Source organism: Ochotona curzoniae, unplaced genomic scaffold (assembly GCF_017591425.1).
Source record: "Ochotona curzoniae isolate NIBS_2020 unplaced genomic scaffold, NIBS_Ocur_1.0 contig_4501, whole genome shotgun sequence".
NCBI classification, from domain to species: Eukaryota; Metazoa; Chordata; class Mammalia; order Lagomorpha; family Ochotonidae; genus Ochotona; species Ochotona curzoniae.
The window spans coordinates 5298841-5317851 of NW_024466307.1; the positions used below are offsets into that span (position 1 = coordinate 5298841).

Here is a 19011-nt window from a genome sequence, read left to right on the forward strand (position 1 = left end):
CCGCGTGGAGGTCACACAGCGTTGCCCGGGAAGCCACCGCCGGGACGCTGACAGCAGCAGCCTCCGGCCGGCCCGCGCACCGGCGGGTCTCCGGCCTCAGGGAGTTAAGGATTGGGCGGACGCCTCCCTTCCCCGTCCGAGCCCCGCGGGGCTGCACGCGCGCCGGCAGGGAGCCCCACGAGGGAGCCGGGCCGCGCTCGGGGCGCCCGGGGCGTGCGGGCCGCTCCTTCCCTGGCCGCTCTTCCCTTTCCTCCCGCTCCGCCCCGCCCCGCGCCAGCGCGCCTGCGCAGCCCCGCCGCCCTTCCTCCCCGGCTCCGCCCGCCTTTCTCTCCCTCTCCCTCCCCCCGCCCCCGGCCCCTCAGCTCCCCGCTCCCCTCTCTCGCTCGGGTTTCACCCAGGGCTGCAGGTAGTGAGCCGCCCCGCCGTGTCCCCGCCCCTGCTGCCCACCCCTCCCGGCTCCGGGCGCGGTGGAGGATGAAGCGGCGGCCGCGGCTCGGTGGCAGGCAGCGGCCCCGGCGGCGGTGGCTGCGGCGGGGGCGGCCGGAACTCGGGTGGTGAAGGAGCGGCGGGCGGCTGAGGGAGCGGCGGCGGCTGAGGGGAGCGGCAGCCGCCCCGGCCGCTTCCCCCTGGGCTTCCCTTCCTCTTGGGCGCAGCCAGGAAGTTTTCCGCTTGTGTGCGTGTGTGTGTGCGCGAGCGTGAGTGAGTGTGTGTGAGGTGAGGCCGGGGCCGGCGTTGGTGCCGGCGTCGGGCTCTTTTTGCCCACTCGGCGCTCCGTAACGCCAGGCGCCTCCCGAGCCGGGGCTGTGGCCCGAGGAGGGGGCGCGGCGGCGGGCTCCGTCCTTTTGTTGTTGTTTCCTCCGCCTGGGGAGCTCGAGGGGGGCCGCGCCTGGGTGGGGCGGCTCGGAGCCCGGGCCTGCCGGCCCCCGGGGCTCCCGGGCGGGCTGGGAGGGCTGAGCGGAGCGGGCTTCAACATGATGGCCGCCGAGGCCGGCGGTGAGGAGGGCGGCCCCGCGGTGGCTGCGGGAGCCGGAGGCGGCGCGGCGGCGGGCTCCGCTGCCTTCCCGGTGGTGTGCCGGGTCAAGATGCCGGTGGCCGCCGCCGCCGCCCCCTACCCCGGGCCGCTGGAGGCCGGCGTGGCCGCCCTGGGCTCGGGCTTCTTAGGCGGCGGGGCTCTGGGGGGAGCGGGGCTGACAGGGGGAGGCGCCGCCGCGGGAGACGTGGCCTTCGGCAAGGGGACCCCCGCACCCCCTGCCGCCGCCGAGACCCTCGGGCCGGGCGGCGGCTTCCCTCCGCTGCCGCCGCCGCCGCCGCCCCAGCTGCCCCCTCTGGGCGCGGGTCTGGGCACCGTGGACGAAGGTGATTCTCTGGATGGACCAGAATACGAGGAGGAAGAGGTGGCCATCCCGCTGACCGCTCCTCCGACGAACCAGTAAGTCAGCTGGCTGTGTGCGGTTTGCGGGGCCGGGGACGAACGCAGCTGTGATTTGTTGTGTAAAGTTGCGAGGCTTCCTTCGTTTCGGTGTTGCACGCCGAACACACTCGGTCCCCAAGGGCGTGCTCTCCCGGGCGTCTCTGCGGGTTTAGTGCCCCTTATGGAAAGATGTAAAGTTGTTCCGATGGGACCCCGGGGCTGAGGTGTGTCCAGTGAGAACCGGATGTGGGTCTGTCCCCCACTAGATTGCCCCGAGCTCGGAGCTAACCCCAGGCAGGCGCGGTGGACGTGAACTTGTGTGTGTTCGCCGCCGAGCTGGCAGTGTGTTGGTGTAGCCCATTGGTCGGGATGCAGTGTTTCTGTTGGCGCCGAGTAACCCCGCTCTGCCCCCGCGGAGGCAGGTGATGCCGCCTGGTGCGCGGCTCGCCCAGGAGACCGTGGGTCGGGGAGCCGGAGCCGGGGCGCAGGAGTCACACGTGTGGTGCTCGGCCCTGCGGCCCTGGGGCTTGATTGCTGTAATTGGCACTGTTAATGCGCTTGGATCGCTTAAAAATTTCAGCAGTATTCTGCCTCAGAGTTTCTGTTGGTGGGCCAGTAGACTGTTCTGTTTGGAAATGTTAACATTTAGAATGTACAGGAGAAATGATTTTTTCAATATAACCTAGTGTCTCTTTCCTAAATTTGCATTTACAATGGCTGGCTGGCCTTGAGGTGGGGGAAATGTTGGAATGGGAAGGGAATATAGCAGGCAGAACACCCCTCCCCCCCAACTTCGCACACCAGTCTTCAATGATTAGGATTTCAGCAACCTTGGTGAATGTCAGGAAAGAAGGTTTGGTTGTTGTATGGTAGTGAGGACGATTCGAGGGTTTTTGTTTTATTTTGCTTTGCTTTTGGATATGCTTCTGTAGAAGATTTAGAAAACACTGAAAAACTAACGAGGACAAGATTCTGTATTACTAACACGTTTTTTTACTTTATGCTGTATCTTTTGATACTTAAGGTGGGAAAGTAGGGTTCTGTAGGCATGTTGTGTTCTTTTTGTATTATTCAGGGTTCAGTTATTCACTTCATGCCTTTGGCTCGCTCACTGTCCGGGGAATGTTGTGCTTTTATAGTACTACTTTCACACCTTCCAGTCTTTAGGGGAGAAATGACAGGGATCAGAGGTCACTACTACTGCAGAGATGATAATAAACAGATTTCTAATATTTTTTTAATCTTGAAAGGACCCAGTCTTACAACAGAATTGATTTAGGAAATTGTGGTTCAAAACCCGTTGGTATTTAGAACAACTTTAGCTTACATTTAAAATTGAGTGGAAAGTACAGAGTGCTCTTGTTAAACATAGGAAAATATGGGTTGATGAGAAGTATGCATCATTTTATGTACTTAGAAGTAAAAATAAAATGTTCTAAAAGTGCTCTGCACTGTTTTAACGGTTTGCCACTTTTTATTTTAGCCGTCAACCCAGAGCTGGGAGGCAATATGGTGGTGGTCCAGGCTGCAAATTCTGTAGTTAGATGAGATTTGAATTGAATTCCTGATGCTTGGCTCCTTTCTGGCTGTGTGATCCTGGAACCGTCAGTTTTCCCATCTGTGAAACAGGAATTTAGCCAGTGCTGCTTCCCACAGGTAGTTTTAAGGCTTAATGAACCTTGGACATATTCAGCACAGTAACCGACCCGGAGTGAATGTTTAATAAGTAGGCCCTCCTCCATGTGTTAGCAATGGTATTGTCAAATTGCCTACTGATTGTCGATGTAGGACTTCCCTGCCTGTAGCTTTTTGAAGAGAATGTTTTGAACACCGTAGTAAGCCAACCATGATTTTTTAAAAAACATTTTTTGGGATTTATTTATTTGCGAGGCAGAATTAGAGAAGAGGAAGGTGAGAGCAGTTGTCTGCACTGGGTTGTCTCAGTGAGCAGACCTGGCTGCCCCAGAACCAGGAGCCTGGGCCCGAGTCCGAGTCTTCCACAGGGTTGGCCTTGGGGCTCTTCGCTTTTCCAAGTGCATTAGCGGGGTGCTTGGTCGAAAATGGTGCAGCCAGAACATGAACCAGGCTTAATCCAGTATGCCATAACGCTGTTGTGGCACAACTGTGATTAATTGCATTTTTAATTTTCACTTCTTGAGGACTTCCAGCAGTAGGTTGACATTTTAAAGGAAAAATTCAAGTGTTCTCTATAAACTTAAATGGAATGAAAAAACCTTGATAATTTGCCTAAATTATAGCCTATCATCTGTAAAAGCAGGGATGGGAAATGTTTTGGATTTTTATAGCACCATTTGTAGGCCATACAAAGCTAGCAGCCTAAAAATCGGTTTGCTTTAGATTTTCTGAATTTGTAGTTCCACCTGTCAGTGCCTTGTGGCAGTGCCAGGTTAAATAATCTTGTGGGGTTTATATGGCCAGTAGACCTTAATGTGTCCCATGCGCCGGAAGTTTCCCACACTTGTGTACTGAAACAAACGTCCTTGGACTACATTAGTGTCTGCCTAGCAGTTACTGGTCACCTTGGGTCATAGGGTTGAGTCCACAAGTCGTTTGTTAGACTCCCTGATCAGGGAGTTGAGCCTTGTTGGCAGCCCAGGCTGGACGGCCCTGATGACAGGTGGGTGTGATGCGTGCAGAGGGAGCGAGGTTGGAGTGGGCGCGTGGACACTGTTAGCATTAAGGATTTTGTGTCTGGTTTTCTTTGAGTGGAGAATCCTCACAGTTCCATGCTTATTGCTGAATATGTTCTTCAGTTTGGTGAAGACTTAGTTTCTATAATTTTAACTGCTTAGTTGGGTATTTTTCTTTTTGCAAGATTAGAAATGTCTCACATTTTCTTCCTGTTGTGAGAGCTTTTGTATCTAAAACTAAGAAATGCAGTGTTTCTGAAGAGCCTTAGACTCTGCTGGCCACTGAGACGCGTGCTGAGGGAGCTGCTTTCAGGGTCCTTGTCTTTTCTGTTTTCTTCAAATGCGTTAGGGGAAAGAAGTATTGGACCCAGTATACCTTTCATTATATGGAGAGATTTTTAACTGTTAGCCTGCGGAAGCGGAAGTCCTTGGTAAGAATCCAACCAGAAGAGGTAGATGGCTCGCCCTTACGGTGTGTGGAACGTTGAGTTGTGGCTGGCGGCTGTCACTGAAACTACGTTGCTAGAATAAGTACAGTAGTGGTTGCCCCTTTCAGGCCCCTGGCTCTTCTGCTTGCCGTAGTCTCTGCCTTCCCTACCTCCCCTAGCAGTTGTCTGGCACCTGGAACAGTTCTTAACCTGGAGCTAAGAGGCTTCTCAAGCCTGAAACTTTAAGGAAAGCAACAAAGTAAGAAGTATTGACAGTATTCTTATTATTTTACTGTCTTCACAAAAATAAAATTGTTAAATAATTACTAAAAAAGTTAGGGCAGGTAGTATTCATTAACTTTGTAACCACGTTTGCATTCTGGCCATGGGTGAGTTTTTGTTTCTTAATAAAAAGGGGAATGAGTGACTGCTGAGCAGGGCTTTGATGTGCCTGGTAGGTGCTTCAGTGGTTACCAGGAGTTAGATGTCCCCTTTCTTAGTGAGTGCCTCTTCCTGGGCGGTTCAGGTCTATAGGCAGTTCAGTAAGTGAATTAATATGATTGCAGTTAGATGAAGGTAGCTATCATGGGGTTAAGTGAAGGAATCGCAAGAGTAGCAGGTGTCCTTTTCTTACTGCTGAATTTGTCTTCTGAGTAAGTGCTTTTTGTTTTAATTTCCTTTACTTAATGATTCCATTAGGTCCAAAGGAATTACTAGTTTAGTGAATATAAACTTTTTGTCCTTAGTGAGGAGTCTTTTCTACAGACTTCGCTGTTGAGGGAAGGCAGTGCCTGAAGCAGCGCTGAAGGCTCAAGCTGGTCTGGGTGGTTGGTGAGCTGAACTGGAGAATGCAGGCTGACGTTACTGACAGAGACATGGAGGAGGACAGTCTTGAGTCAGGAAGAAAGGGCAAATAAAGAATGGGCCCTTCTGGTTGGTTTGCTCCTGTTTCTTTGCTGGCTTTAGGAAAATGAGCAGAATATCTTCAAGAACTCAGCACTGAAACACCCCAAACTACCTTTGAGAGCAAAAAGCTTATAGTGATAACAGTAGTTTATTTCCACTGACTACTGTTGGTTGCTTACTACCTAATAAGAACATTCTGATTGCTTTGCGTATATTGTGTTGTACCTTTTGCTGTTAATAAAATACTCTACAACTTAACTGCTAAAGCGACAGCATTCATTTATTTGATCTTGATTGTAAAATTCAGGGCTGAGTAGAGACTGCTCAGTGTATCGTTGGTCGGCTGTAACATCCAACGTGGCTTTTATAGATGTGTGTGTGTGTATGTACATATGTGTGTGCACACATGCGTGACTATGTGTGTATTTGAAAGTCAGGTATGGAGAAAGACCTTCCATCCACTGGCTCACTCCCCAGATGGCTGCCACAATGGGCTGAGCCTGGTGGAAGCCAGAAGCAAGGCCATCCATGTAAGTGGCAGAGGCCCAAATTGGGCCATCTTTTACTGCTTTCAGAAGTGGAGCAGCTGAAACAAACTGTTGCCCATGTGAGGTGCCAGTGTTGCAGGTGGCAGCTTTTCTTGCTGTGCCACCACAGCACCCCCAGGGTAGCTCCTTAGATCCCTACCTCAGCTGGTTGCCTGGAGCAGCTGTGGGCAATTGGGCATTTCTCCATGTCCCATCCTTGCTGTGTCCTCTCCATGCAAAGAAGCTTGGAGTTCTTCAGCAATGGGGCTCAGGAGAGAACCGTTCAAGATTAGCCACTGTGCTCCTCATTCTTGCTTATGTTTCAAGGTTAGTGCTGGTCCCATGATCCAGTACTGATACCGGGGAACTCTAAAAATGGTGTATGTTGGGAGGTGAGCCTTCTTGAGGTGCCAAAGTAGAGTGTGTCACATATTGCTCACTTATCTATGAGTCCAGAAAATACTGGAACATTGTGGGATGGGAAAAAGGGTAGGTTTGTGTAAATTCTTTCCATAGGTCCAACAGGATAAAATGCCTCTCATTAAATGATTTAAATATCACGCAGCAGCTGTTGCTGTTGGTTACCATTATCTTACTTGTGAACCAGAAATATTTGAATATGAGTGTTATGGCGCATTGCTTGAATGTGTAGGCATTAGTGATAGATGTATAAATTTGAAATTGCAGTGCATTTCAGTTTGAGTTTGGAGTTGTATTATGCCAAATCTAACACTATTTTTAATCTAATTTTAATTTTTGTACCTAGTAAATAGGTATCAGGTATAATTTATTTCCACAGGTGTTATCACATCAGAACGGAATGTGGTGTGTGATTTTGGGTACTCTGATTACATGATTTACAGTGACCAATGTAAGGGTCAGCAATTAAGAGAATACGCAGATTAGTTGGAAGGCGAGTATCATTAGTGGAATCAAGACAGTAAAGCCAGTCTGCAGATAATGTTGTATTGCTAAGTTCAGGTTCAGGATAACCATGGAAGAGTTGAGGAATGGGAGTAAATGAAAGGATGGTGTTAACACTTGATATCAAGTCTTCGTTTTCAAGTTCTAAAGAGGCATTTTTTCCTACAGATTTTGTAGCATTGATATTCAAGATTTTAGTCATAAAAGTTTTGAAGTTTTGAAGAGAATGTCGGAGTGCCTAAGGACAGAAGCAGACTCTTGTGGCCAGGTAGTAGTAGTATGGGGATAGATCCAATTCTCATAAATTTTCAGATGTGTTTAGGTTGTGCAATATTTATAACACATTTTATATAGTATAAAGAGGTATTATATGCATTTTTGTTATTGAAAAAATGCAGTTGCAATTCTGAAAGTTGAATATTCCTTATCTGCAGTGCTTGGGAACACAGTGTCTCAGATGTTGCAGTATTTGCATAGACTTTACTGGTTGTTCATCCCTGATCCAGCAACCGTTCTGTGCTTTCTTTGTCCTGCTCCTTTCCTGTATATAAAAGACAACCCTCCCCCGGCCCTGACACGGTGGCCTAGTGGCTGAAGTCCTCGCCTTGAATGCACCAGGATCACATATGGACACAGGTTCTAATCCCGGCAGCCCTACTTCCCATCCAGCTCCTTGCTTGAGGCCTGGGAAAACAATTCAGGACGGCCCAAAGCCTTGGGACCCTGCACCCGTGTGGGAGACCCAGAAGAGGCTCCTGGCTTCAGATTGGTGCAGCTTTGGTCGTTGTGGTCACTTGGGGAGTGAATCATGGGATGGAAGATCTTCCTGTCTCCTCCTCTCTATGTATCTGACTTTGCAATAAAAAGAAAGAAATCTTAAAAAAAGACACCCCCCAAAAGTTGATGAGAAAATGTAGTTAAAAGATACGATTAATGTGGTACAAAGAAGTTTTGAAATATGTTTGTAGTTTTTCATAATAGTGTGCCTTGGAGCTTGAAGTTGCTGGATGTTATCAACTGAAATCTGCCCGCAGCAGATACAGGTTGAAGCCTAATCTCCCCTTCCCCCCGCCCCAAGTGATCAAATCTGGAGGTAGGGCCTTAGAATTCATGAAGGTTGAATGAAGTGGTAAGGGGGTTTAGGGAGTCCAGTAGTTGTGACACCCTGTAGGAGCAGACCCACGGAGTGCAGGTACCCACAGAGGGCCGTGTGTCAGCGTGGTGCAAAGACAGTTTTCTGTAAGCCACTAGAGAAGCATTGTCAGGAACCATCCCTGGCAGCATCTTGCCTTGTTGCTGTCCAACCTCCAGAACTGAGAAAATCAAGCTGTGTTGTTTAAACCATGCACGCTATGGTGATGCATTATGGCAGCCTGACTTGAGAACACTCAGGTAACTTTCCATCTTTAAAAACAGAATTGGATTTCAGAGCAGATTAAATATGTATCAACTTGTTGAGAAGCAGGGTCCTCATTCTTCAATTTCTGTTTTTCACTGCATGGAAGAGAAACTATCTCCGCTCTTTGTTGGCTAGTGACTTGCATCTCTTTTGGTTATATCTGCTGCAAGGTGGAAAATATTATAGTGCATATCTACTTACTGTAGTGTGGCAGGCTCCTTTATCATGACCATGGGAACCCTGAAAAATCCTTTGGATGAGATGATATTTCTCCAGCAAATTTTCCTTATTTGTGTCCATTGTTGTTAGCATTCAGTATTACTTCTTTATTATGTTATAAATATTTATTAACTGATTGGAAAGGCAGAATGACACAGAAATCTATCAGTAGTTCATTTTCTGAATGGCTGTGATGAACAGGGCAGGAACGAAGACCATTTGGGTCTCCCATGTGGATGGCAGAGGCACAAGCACTGGGCACCCTGTGCAGCTTTACAGAGCACCTTCTCAGGAAGTTGGGTCAGAATTGGGTCAGTCAGAAGTTGAGCTGTCACTCAAATATGGGATGCTGGCCTTACATGATGAGTTTAACCAGCTGTGCAACTATGCCAGCCCAGTGTTAACTTTTTTATTTTTAGAACTTAATTTACATTTTTAAAAAATGTTTAGGCATTAACAAAGGGCCTGGCGCGGTAGCGTAGTGGTTAAAGTCCTTGCCTTGCACGTGCTAGGGTCCTATATGGGCGTCAGTTGTAATCCTGACAGCCCCACTTCCCATCCAGCTCCCTGCCTGTGGCCTGGGAAAGCAGTCGAGGACGGCCCAAAACTTTGGGACCCTGTACCCGCATGGGAGACCCAGAAGAGCTCCTGGCTCCTGGCTTTGGATTGGCTCAGCTCCAGCTGTTGCGGCCACTTGGGGAGTGAATCCTCGGATGGAAGATCTTCCTCTCTGTCTCTCCTCTGTATCTCTGACTTTCCAATAAAAATAAATAAATCTTTAAAAATAAAATTCTTTACTGTTTGGTTCAAGCTAAACCACTAACCTAGATATCCTCCCGAACTGAGGGCCAAGTTCTTTTTATAATGTGCTAGACTGGGTTTACTTTTAAGAGCTTTATGTTAAATATTAAAACCCTAACCCCTCTACCCCTCTTTTATCTTTATCTAAATATTTATCTCTTAATTTTTAAGTTAAAACATTTCTTTAGGGGCTTGGCGTGGTGACCCAGCTGCTGAAGTCTTTGCCTTGAATGCACCGCAATCCCATATGGGCGCCAGTTCTAATCCTGGCAGCTCCACTTCCCATCCAGCTCCCTGCCTGTGGCCCGGGAAAGCAGTTGAGGGCAGTCCAAAGCCTTGGGACCCTGCACCCGTGTGTGGGTGACCCAGAGGAAGTTCCTGGCTTCTGGCTGCTGGCTTTGGATCGGCACAGCACCGGCACAGAGCGTGCAAGGCGAGGACTTTAGCTGCTAGGCTACCATGTCAGGACCCTCCAGAACAGTTTTGTCAGATTTCTTGTATGGCACTTTTGTAACTGGGCTCCCCTACCTCTAGCCTTGTATTTTTCTTTAACTCTTGGACAGTCACTAGTTTGAGAGTTTGTCATGTACAAAGGTTGTAAAAATGCTGTCAGTCTCTGTTTAGCTCGGCCAGAGTCGCTTAGATAATTCCATCAGCATTCTAAGTTGTATGTATCAGTACATGGTTCCTTTTCATTGCTGAGTAGTACTCCTCAACAGGAAGATCCACAGCCATTGCTATAAGCATTTGTGTATATTCTCATGAACATAAAATTTCTGTCAGATGACCAAGAGTATTGGTAACAGTTACAACTTTTTTTCTTGTAAGAAATAGCCAGTATATTTTCTAGAATGGCTGTATCTGTTTACATTCCCTCCCTGCAATGTATTGAGTGGTGCACTTTCTCTGTACCCTCGCTAGAATTTGGTGTCATTATTAAAAAAAATAGCCTCTGTGATAGATACAGAAAAAAATCAGTCTGTGGTTTTGATATACTTTCTTAAAAGAGCTTATGAAATTGAAAAGCGGTCTGTGTTAATTTGCTGTTTGTGTCTCCTGATGGAGAGAGAACAAGAAAGAGAACTTGCATGGAAGGTGTGTTGTTCACCACCTTAGAGTTTAATTTGAGAAGCAGAGGGAGAAAGAGAACTATTAAGTGCATGAGCAGGCACCTTGTCCACTGATGCGCTGCCCAGATGTCCACAGTGGCTAAAGCTGGGCCAGGCTGCCCTGCAGGGCTAAGGTTCAGTCCAGTCCCCCTCACGCTTGGCAGACACCCAGCTACGTGGGCCATCGCCTGCTGCCTGCTAGAGGTTTTATGAACAGTAAATGGAATTGGAGGTTTCAGCATTTAAACCAAGGCTGTCTCATACGGGATGCAGGTATCTTAATTGCTTGCTAAGCAATCTGCCCCTCAGTTGAGTTTTAAGTTAGCTGCTAAATCCTGGGTTTAGTGGAAACTCATAATCACTGGGTTAAATACTGGTGGTTGAGAAATTGAACCCTCATTCTTACAGATGTTTTACTGCCATTTTCTCCTAATTGAGGAAAAATTAATCCAGGGACAAGTGCCATGATGTAGTAGGTTCAGCCTCTGCATATGATGCCAGCATCCCAAATGGGTACTGGTTTGAGTCCGGACTACTCCACTCAGTCCAGCTGCCTGCTAATGTGCCTGGGCAGCAACAGAAAATGATGTAATTTCTTGGGCCCTTACGCACACGGCAGACCCAGGTGAGGCTTCTGGCTTCCCAACCTACCCAACTTCTGCCATGGTTGCCATTTGGTGAGTGAAACAGTTGATGTAAGATTCTCTGATTTCTGTGTGAATCTGCTTTTCCAATAAAAATAAACAAATCTTTATTTTCATTTTTTTATTCTAAAGGCAGGGTTGCATAGAAGGAGAAATAAAGATCTTTCCACCTGTGGTTGATTCCCAAATAACCTTGGCCAGGAGCTGGGAGCTTCTTCTGGGTCTCCACATGTGTGCAAGGACCAAACTACATGTGCCATCAGCTGCTACTTTCCCGGGCCAGAAGCAGGGTGCTGGGTTGGAAGTGGCTGTAAGGGAAAGCTGGTGCTACAGGTGGAGCTGGTGCTACAGCTTAGTCTACTGTACCATATTGCTGCCCCAATAGAGAAATCTTAAAAAATTTAATCCATACATATAGGGTGGAATTGCTACTATATGTAATTCTTGGGGCACTATATTGTTTGTTGATGCCAAATAGAAAATTGTGACATTTTGTTAATTCATAATCATGAGAATTCTCTATCAATGCAATTAAAGAGCTGTGTGATTTGTTTTTATATGTTTGCCTTTTAGTCTTTGCCTACATTTGATTACTTTCTCATGAATTTGGAGGAAAGAAGCAGAAACCTCATACTGATTTGAAATTCCATCCTCCAGAAAATAGAATAACTGAATTTCTCTTTTGTGATTATTGGAAACAGGATCTTTGTATCATGAAGCCACTTTGGAAAATAGTAACATAAGTGAATAGGAAATACTAATCTATCTTTCTGCTATCTTGTATCACTTTATTTAGGAATAATGCTGATTGTTGCATAAGCACTGTACTGTTAGTTCTTTCGGGTTGCTGTGTCGTGGTCTGTCTGTAGATTTTGTTCCTGTGAGGAATGCCCTTCCTATCCTGGTTGCTTGAAGTACACTCATTCGTTCTGAACACAGCTGAAACCCTGCTGCAGAGTGGTGTGTTAAAAGACAAATAGAAATGTCTTCTCGGTGACTGTCATGTCGTCTGACAAGCTTGTAAGGAAGTGTTTTCTTAAGCAGTTAAGCCAGAATGTCTCAATTAAATAAACGTGTGATGGATTACAGAAACTTGTGGTTAGTAAGACTTGACAGTAACCTGCTGGGTGGCACTGATACTTAAATGATACGAATTGTGGCAGAAGATATAAGATAGTCATGTATTCTCAGAAAATGGAGTCTTGGTAAGGGTGTTTGTTAAAATGATTGAGTTCAATTAATATTTTTTAGTCCAAGAATAAAGCCTGCTTGTGTCTGGCACAGTTGTATAAATATATTTGTAAAATACGAGAGATTTTTAGGCCTGGCACAGTGGCCTAGCAGCTAAAGTCCTCGTCTTGAATGCACTGGGATCCCATATGGGCGCTGGTTCTAATCCCGGCAGCTCTGCTTCCCATCCAGCTCCCTGCCTGTGGCCTGGGAAGGCAGTAGAGGACGGCTCCAAAGCCTTGGGACCCTGCACCCACGTGGGAGACCTGGAAGAGGCTCCTGGCTTCAGATTGAAGCAGCTCTGGACATTGGGGTCACTTGGGGAGTGAATCAGCGGACAGATCTTCCCCTCTCTCTCCTCTGTATATCTGACTTTGCAATAAAAATAAATGTTTAAAAAAATATGAGAGTTTTCTCTATACCTTTGTCCAGATTGTGTGCATAAGCAGATTCCCTCACAAGTTTTATGCTGAAAAATTTGAAATTCGCAGAATTGGTGTAATATCATGCCAGGTAGCAATGTGTTGTACTTTTAAATTTGCCTTTTTAAACTTTATCCCTTTCTCTTTATACACATGTATATTCTTTTTGTCAAAATCTTTGAACGTTAAATGTAGACCTTTTTTTTTTTTTTAAAGATTTATTATATAGAGAGGAGAGACGGGAAGATCTTCGTTCACTGATTTACTCCCCAAGCAGCTGTAATTGCTGAAACTGTTCCAATCTGAAGCCAGGAGGCAAGAGGTTCTTTTGGGTCTCCCACGTGGGTGCAGGGTCCCAAGGCTTTGGGCCGTCCTCGACTACTATCCCAGGCCACAGGCAGGGAGCTGGATGGGAAGCGGGGCTGCCGAGATTAGAACTGGCGCCCATATGGGATCCCCGGTGCTATAGGTGAGGACTTCAGCCTCTAGGCCACCGTGTCAGCGCCCAGATGCAGCCATTTTGACGCTTTTGTCTTTAATACTATGTCTTGTTTCATAGGCGTAAACACAGTGCTCTACCAGACCAAATGTAATGAACTTAATACTATTCTCCTAAATTTTCTCAATAAGGTTGTGTATATCTTTAAACTTTTTAAGATTTATTTTTATTATTTGAAAGGTGGAGAGACAGAAGTAATTGGAGTGAGATCTTCCATCTGCTAGTCACTCCTCAAATTTTTGCAGCAGCCAGGGCTGGGCTAGGCTAAAGCCAGGAGCTCAGAACTCTTGTCTCCTGCAGTTGTACCTGAACTCTCATCCGCCTTCCTGGTGCCCAGGAGCGGGAAGCAGGCACTGTGATGTAAGGGGGGGTCCTAAGTGAGGACTAGCAGCAAAAGCGGGCACAAGATCTCAGTTGTCCTGTTGATGGCGCACATAGAGTTAAATTTGTGTAAGCACAGTCCCACTAGATCCTGCTTGTTTAAAGCTACCTTTCTCTTGTTAATAGTAAGTTCCCAGTTTTAGCAAACAGTGATGATTTTTTTTGTCTGATTCATTTGTCGCCTCCTTGTAAGGATGTACGTGTGATTTGGTTTTCCTATTTGTCATTCCCATGCAGTTTATTAGTGGGCATTCTGCATTACATAGCCTTGTGATTACAGTTTGCCGTCTCTGAGTTGGCTCATGGTTGAGGGTCGAGGGGGTGGTGATGTGTGCAACTGGGTTGCACTCCATGCAGCAGTTATTCTGGCTGTTGCTTACCTAATGAAGTCTATAGCTAGAAAGGTAATTGCCTTATTCTGGATAAAATGTTCCTCCTAGCAACTTATTTGTCCTCTTTTCTGTGTTGAGATTTCCAAAGCAGAGAGGGCAGTTGTATTATTAGAAAATTAGAAATTTGGAAAACTTAACAAGGCATTGTATTTAATGGTTAAAATGGTGATACACAGCTTCAGTACAACAGTGCACACTTCTAGATAGACTTGAAAAGTTTATTTTCTCCAATTGTTTTTATTATTTATTTATTTATTTATTTACTTTTTTTTTTAAAGATTTATTTTTTTTTATTTATTTATTTTTTTTATTGGAAAGGCGGATATACAGAGAGGAGAGACAGAGAGGAAGATCTTCCGTCCGATGATTCACTCCCCAAGTGAGCGCAACGGGTCGATACTATGCCGATCCGAAGCCAGGAGCCTCTTCTGGGTCTCCCACGCGGGTGCAGGGTCCCAAAGCCTTGGGCCGTCCTCGACTGCTTTCCCAGGCCACAGGCAGGGAGCTGGAAGGGAAGCGGGGCTGCCGGGATTAGAACTGGCGCCCATATGGGATCCCGGGCGTGCAAGGCGAGGACTTAACCACTTGCGCCACCGCGCCGGGCCCTATTTATTTACTTTTTTAGTGACTAAATTTTTTAGGACAGTGTTAGGTTCACAGAAAAGCTCTTAAGCTTAAGAGTTCCTCTTAAGGAAGAATTCCCTGTATGGCTCTCCATTCAGCCTGTCAAAAAATTGACATTCAGTGTAGTGATGCCTTTGTTGAAATTGATGAATCTGCTTTAGTATATCATTGTCTTTCTAAGTTTGTAGTTTACCTTGGAGTTTATGTATTTTCTTTGAAAGATTTATTTGGAAGTCGGAGCTACAGTGAAAGATCTTTCATCTTTCGGTTCATCCCCATGTGGTTACAAGGCCAGGATGATACTGGGAACTTCGCACATTGTCCGCTGCTTTCTCAGGCCATTGGCAACAGTAGCGGGGAGCTGGATGGGAAGTGGAGTAGCTGGGAAGTAACCGGCCCCTGTTTGGGATGTTTGCATCACAGGCATTGGCTTTAGCTGTTGTACAATGATGTGGTCCTCGAGGTTTATTCTTGCTGTTAATTTTCTGGATTTAGGCAAATGTACAGTGACACATTTTCCCCATTGTAATGTCATACAGAATAGTTCCATTGCCTAAAACTCCTCCACTCTGCCTTTTCATCCTTTCTTCCCCTGTGACCCCTGGCAACCACTCATCTTTTTACTCTGCATAGATTTGCCCTTTACAGAATGTCAAAGGTGTATGTGGCCTTTTTGAATCACATTCTTTTGCTGAACAGTATACATTTAAGATTCTTCCATGTCTTTTAATGGCTTGCTAGCTCATTTCTTTTTAACTCTGAATTATACTTCATTGTGTAAGTGCATCATAATTTCTTTTGTTGCTAAAGAATATTTTGGCTGCTTTCACATTTTGAAAGAAAAGTAAAAATGTTCAGGGTTTGTATGGAGGTTGGTTCTTTTTTTTTGGAGAGGCAGTTAGAGACAGGCAGATTAGACCCTCTGGCTCACTCTTCCACTGTCCTCAACAGCCAGGGCTGGGCCAGGCTGACACCAGCAACCAGAGGTTTCAACCAGGTCTACTGCTTGGATTCATAAATACGGGTACATGGACCATCGTTTGCTACTTTCTCAGGCACTTTAGCAGGGAGTTGGAATGAAAGATGAACAGCCAAAATTCAAACTGGTGCCCATAGGTAGAGCTGGCACTGCAGGTACTGAGAGCGCAGGCTCTTCTGGTTTGAATTCAGATGGGTACATACAAAGGAGCTTGGTTGCTGGATAGTAGAATATATTGCATTTTGAAAGAGGCCACCAAAGCTTACAAGGTGGGTGAGCCATTTGGCTTCTCAACATCATCTCCAGCGTTTTATGTGTTCAGTTTTTTAAATTTTTATCCATTCTGGTAGTTGTATCTTGGTGTTCAGTTTGTTTTATTTTGCATTTTCTAGCACCTATAATAGTGAATGTTCTGTGCTTATTTACCATCTGTGTATCTACTTTGCTAAGGTTTCTGTTCAAGTCTTTTCATCTTTTTAATCAGGTTGTTTGCTTTCTTCTTGCCAAGAAGAGTTCTTCCTGTAGTTTGTGTAACTGTGAGTTATGTGGTCTTTTTTGCATGTTTTCTCCCAGTCATGCTTGTCTTTTCATTCTGATAGACTTTTGCACAGTAGAAGTTTTTGACAGTCTGTTTTATCTGTGTGTGTGCTTCATGTAAGAAGTGACTGCCATACCATGGTCATTTATTTATCCTTTTATCTTCTAGAAATTATATAGTTTTCAATTTTGCTACTAGACTCATTTTACAGTAAAATTTGTGAAAGTTACAAGGTGTTTCTAGGTTTATTTTTTGCATGCAAGTATCCATTTGTTTAGCATCATTGATTCTAAAATATTATTCCACTGAATTGCATTTGTTCCTTTGTCAAAGATCAGTTGACTATATTTATTTTGATCTGTTTCTATATTATCTGTCTCATTGATTGTCAATTGCTTTGCCAGTCCCACATTGTTTTGGTTACTGTGGTAGTGTAGTAAGTCTTGAGGTTTAGTATTGTCAGTTCTCTGATCTTGTTCTTCAAGATTGTGTTGTCTCAGACAGGCCTTTCCCAGTCCATATAAATTTTAGAGTAAGTTTGTTAATATCCTCAAACATAGTTTGCTGTGGTGTGCACTGTGGTATTGTGTTGAGACTGTACATCAAGTTGGGAGTAGTTGACATGTTGACAGATCTGAGTATATGGTGATCATGAAATAATCTCAGTTCTTTTTCTTTCATCATTTTGTTTTCATCATGTAGATCTTATGTATGTGTCTATATACACATATCTGTATATGCACATTGTTTTGTACTTAAACATTTCATACTTTGGGGTGTTATAGTTGATACTGTGTTTTTTAATTTCAAGTTGTAGTTTTTTTTTCTGGTGTATATAGAAAAACCATTGAGTTTTTTGTTTTGGAACTTTGCTGTTACCTATTATCATTCGTTAGTTCCATGAAGTGGGTTGTTTTTGTTTGCTTTTTAGGTTTTTTTTTTTTTTAAGATTTATTACTATTTTTTTTATTGGAAAGGCGGACGTACAGAGAGAGGAGAGACAGAGAAGAAGATCTTCCGTCTGATGATTCACTCCCCAAGTGAGCGCGACGGCCAATGCTATGTCTTTCCGAAGCCAGGAGCCTCTTCCGGGTCTCCCACGCGGGTGCAGGGTCCCAAAGCTTTGGGCCGTCCTGACTGCTTTCTCAGGCCACAGGCAGGGAGCTGGAAGGGAAGTGGGGCTGCCGGGATAGAACCGGCACCCATATGGGATCCCGGGCGTGCAAGGCGAGGACCTTAACCATTGCGCCACCGCGCCGGGCCCTGCTTTTTAGGTTTTTAACATAGACACTTGTTTTATTTGAGCATGAAGACACTTTTACTCTCCCTTCCTGGTCAGTGTTTCTTAGAAATTAGAGTGTAATGTTGAAAACAGGAGTGAGAGTAGGTATTCTTGCCTTGTTCCCCTCTTATTTGGTAGCAAGATATTCATAGATTTTTTTTTTTTAATCAATCTAAAGAAATCCCTCTCCATTTGTAGTTTACTATGTTAGTCATCAGTGAACAAAAGCATTTGATGGTTCTGTGTCTGTCGATACAGCGTGTGGCTTAATCTGTAGCCTCTTCTTCCGGCTGGTAGATGTTAATTGGCTTTTTAAGTGTTGAGCCAGCCTGGATAAGTCCCACTTGATTGTTGTATGTAATTCTCTTTATGCTTTATTAAATTTAACTTGCTAGTATTGGTTTGCATTTTGTTGCAGTGTTTTTGACTGGTTTTGGTGTTGAGAAGTTCTGGCGTAATGGAACCAAAGGTGTCCTCTGTTTGTGCCTTCTGAAAGAAGCCTGAGAGCATTGATGATGTTTCTTGCTTAAATGTTCACTTATCTAGTGAACCTCTTGGGAGCTGGTGTTTTCTGATGGGGAGTAATTAGTTGCTGACTGAATTTAAAACATAACTGTTCAGATGGACTGTTTCTTGACAGAGTAAGCCTTTCATGGAGTTGGCCCCTTTCATCTAGGTCATGAAATTTGTGACTATAAAGTAATTGATAATATTTATCTTGTTAGTGGCATGGGATTATTAAACAGTACACCCTCTGTTACTGATCTTCACAAGTGAGTGGCTTTTGGTTTGGTTAAAAGTCTCTGTTGATATCCTGTATTCAATTTTGTTCATTTCTGATATAGTTTGTATTTGTTGTGTTTACTTTGAATTTCATTTGCTCTTATTTTTTTTTTTTTTTTTTAGTCCTAAGATTAAGTTTAGGTTACTGGTCTTGGAACTTCTTTTTTCTAATGTGTGATTCAACTATAAACTCTTAAGTCCTTTTTGCTGTATCCTGCAAATGTTCATTTGTATTTTCATTTTAATTTAGCTCAGGAATTTTTAAATTACTTTAGAGATTTCCTCTTTATCCTCTGGGGTATTTAGAGGTGTTTTGTATAGTTTTCATTTATTTTGGGATTTTTCAGCTGTCTTTTTTCCCTGATCACTGGTGTAAATCCATTGTGTCCTGATAGTAGATGTCAAGATGTGTATTAGAGTCCAGAGTTTGGTTTGTGTTGGTGAGTATTCTGTGTGATCATAGAGTGTGCGGCCTGCTGTTGGAAGTGGTAGTATATAGGTGTTAGTGACATGCAGTTGATGGATAGTGCTGTTGAACTCAGCTGGAACCTTAGTAACTTTCTGCCTGCTGGTCTAGTCTGTTTCTGGTAGAGGCATGTTCAAGTCTCAACTGCAGTTGTACAGTAATTCATGTTTTCATGTTAGTCTGTAAGTCATGTACTCTGTTGTTGCAATCATACACATTTTGTGCTTTCCTGAAATACTGACTTCTTTATTGTTATGTGGAACCTCTTCTTTATTCCTGACAGGTTTCCTTGCTCTAATGTCTTGTCTGCAATTCAGACATTTGCCCTGGAGCTTGGTTAGTGTCAACATAATTTTTCCCCATCCCTTTACTTGCACTCTATTTGTTTTTGTATTT

At 44.9% G+C, this 19011-nt stretch overlaps 1 protein-coding gene across 5 annotated transcripts in view; it reads left to right on the top strand.

Annotated features, from left to right (window-relative positions):
* Positions 1-359: 359 nt before the first annotated feature.
* RASA1 (RAS p21 protein activator 1) overlaps positions 360-19011 on the top strand; it is a 74375-nt gene continuing 55723 nt past the window's right edge. For 2 of the 5 annotated variants that reach the window (XM_040986011.1, XM_040986012.1), the window contains exon 1: positions 360-1429. In XM_040986011.1, the coding sequence (XP_040841945.1) occupies positions 972-1429 (458 nt within the window). In that variant the 5' untranslated portion in view covers positions 360-971. Of the gene's footprint in view, positions 1430-4186; positions 4201-7711; positions 7977-19011 lie in introns of those variants that run through there. The other 3 variants (XM_040986008.1, XM_040986007.1, XM_040986009.1) reach the window with 3 other exon arrangements.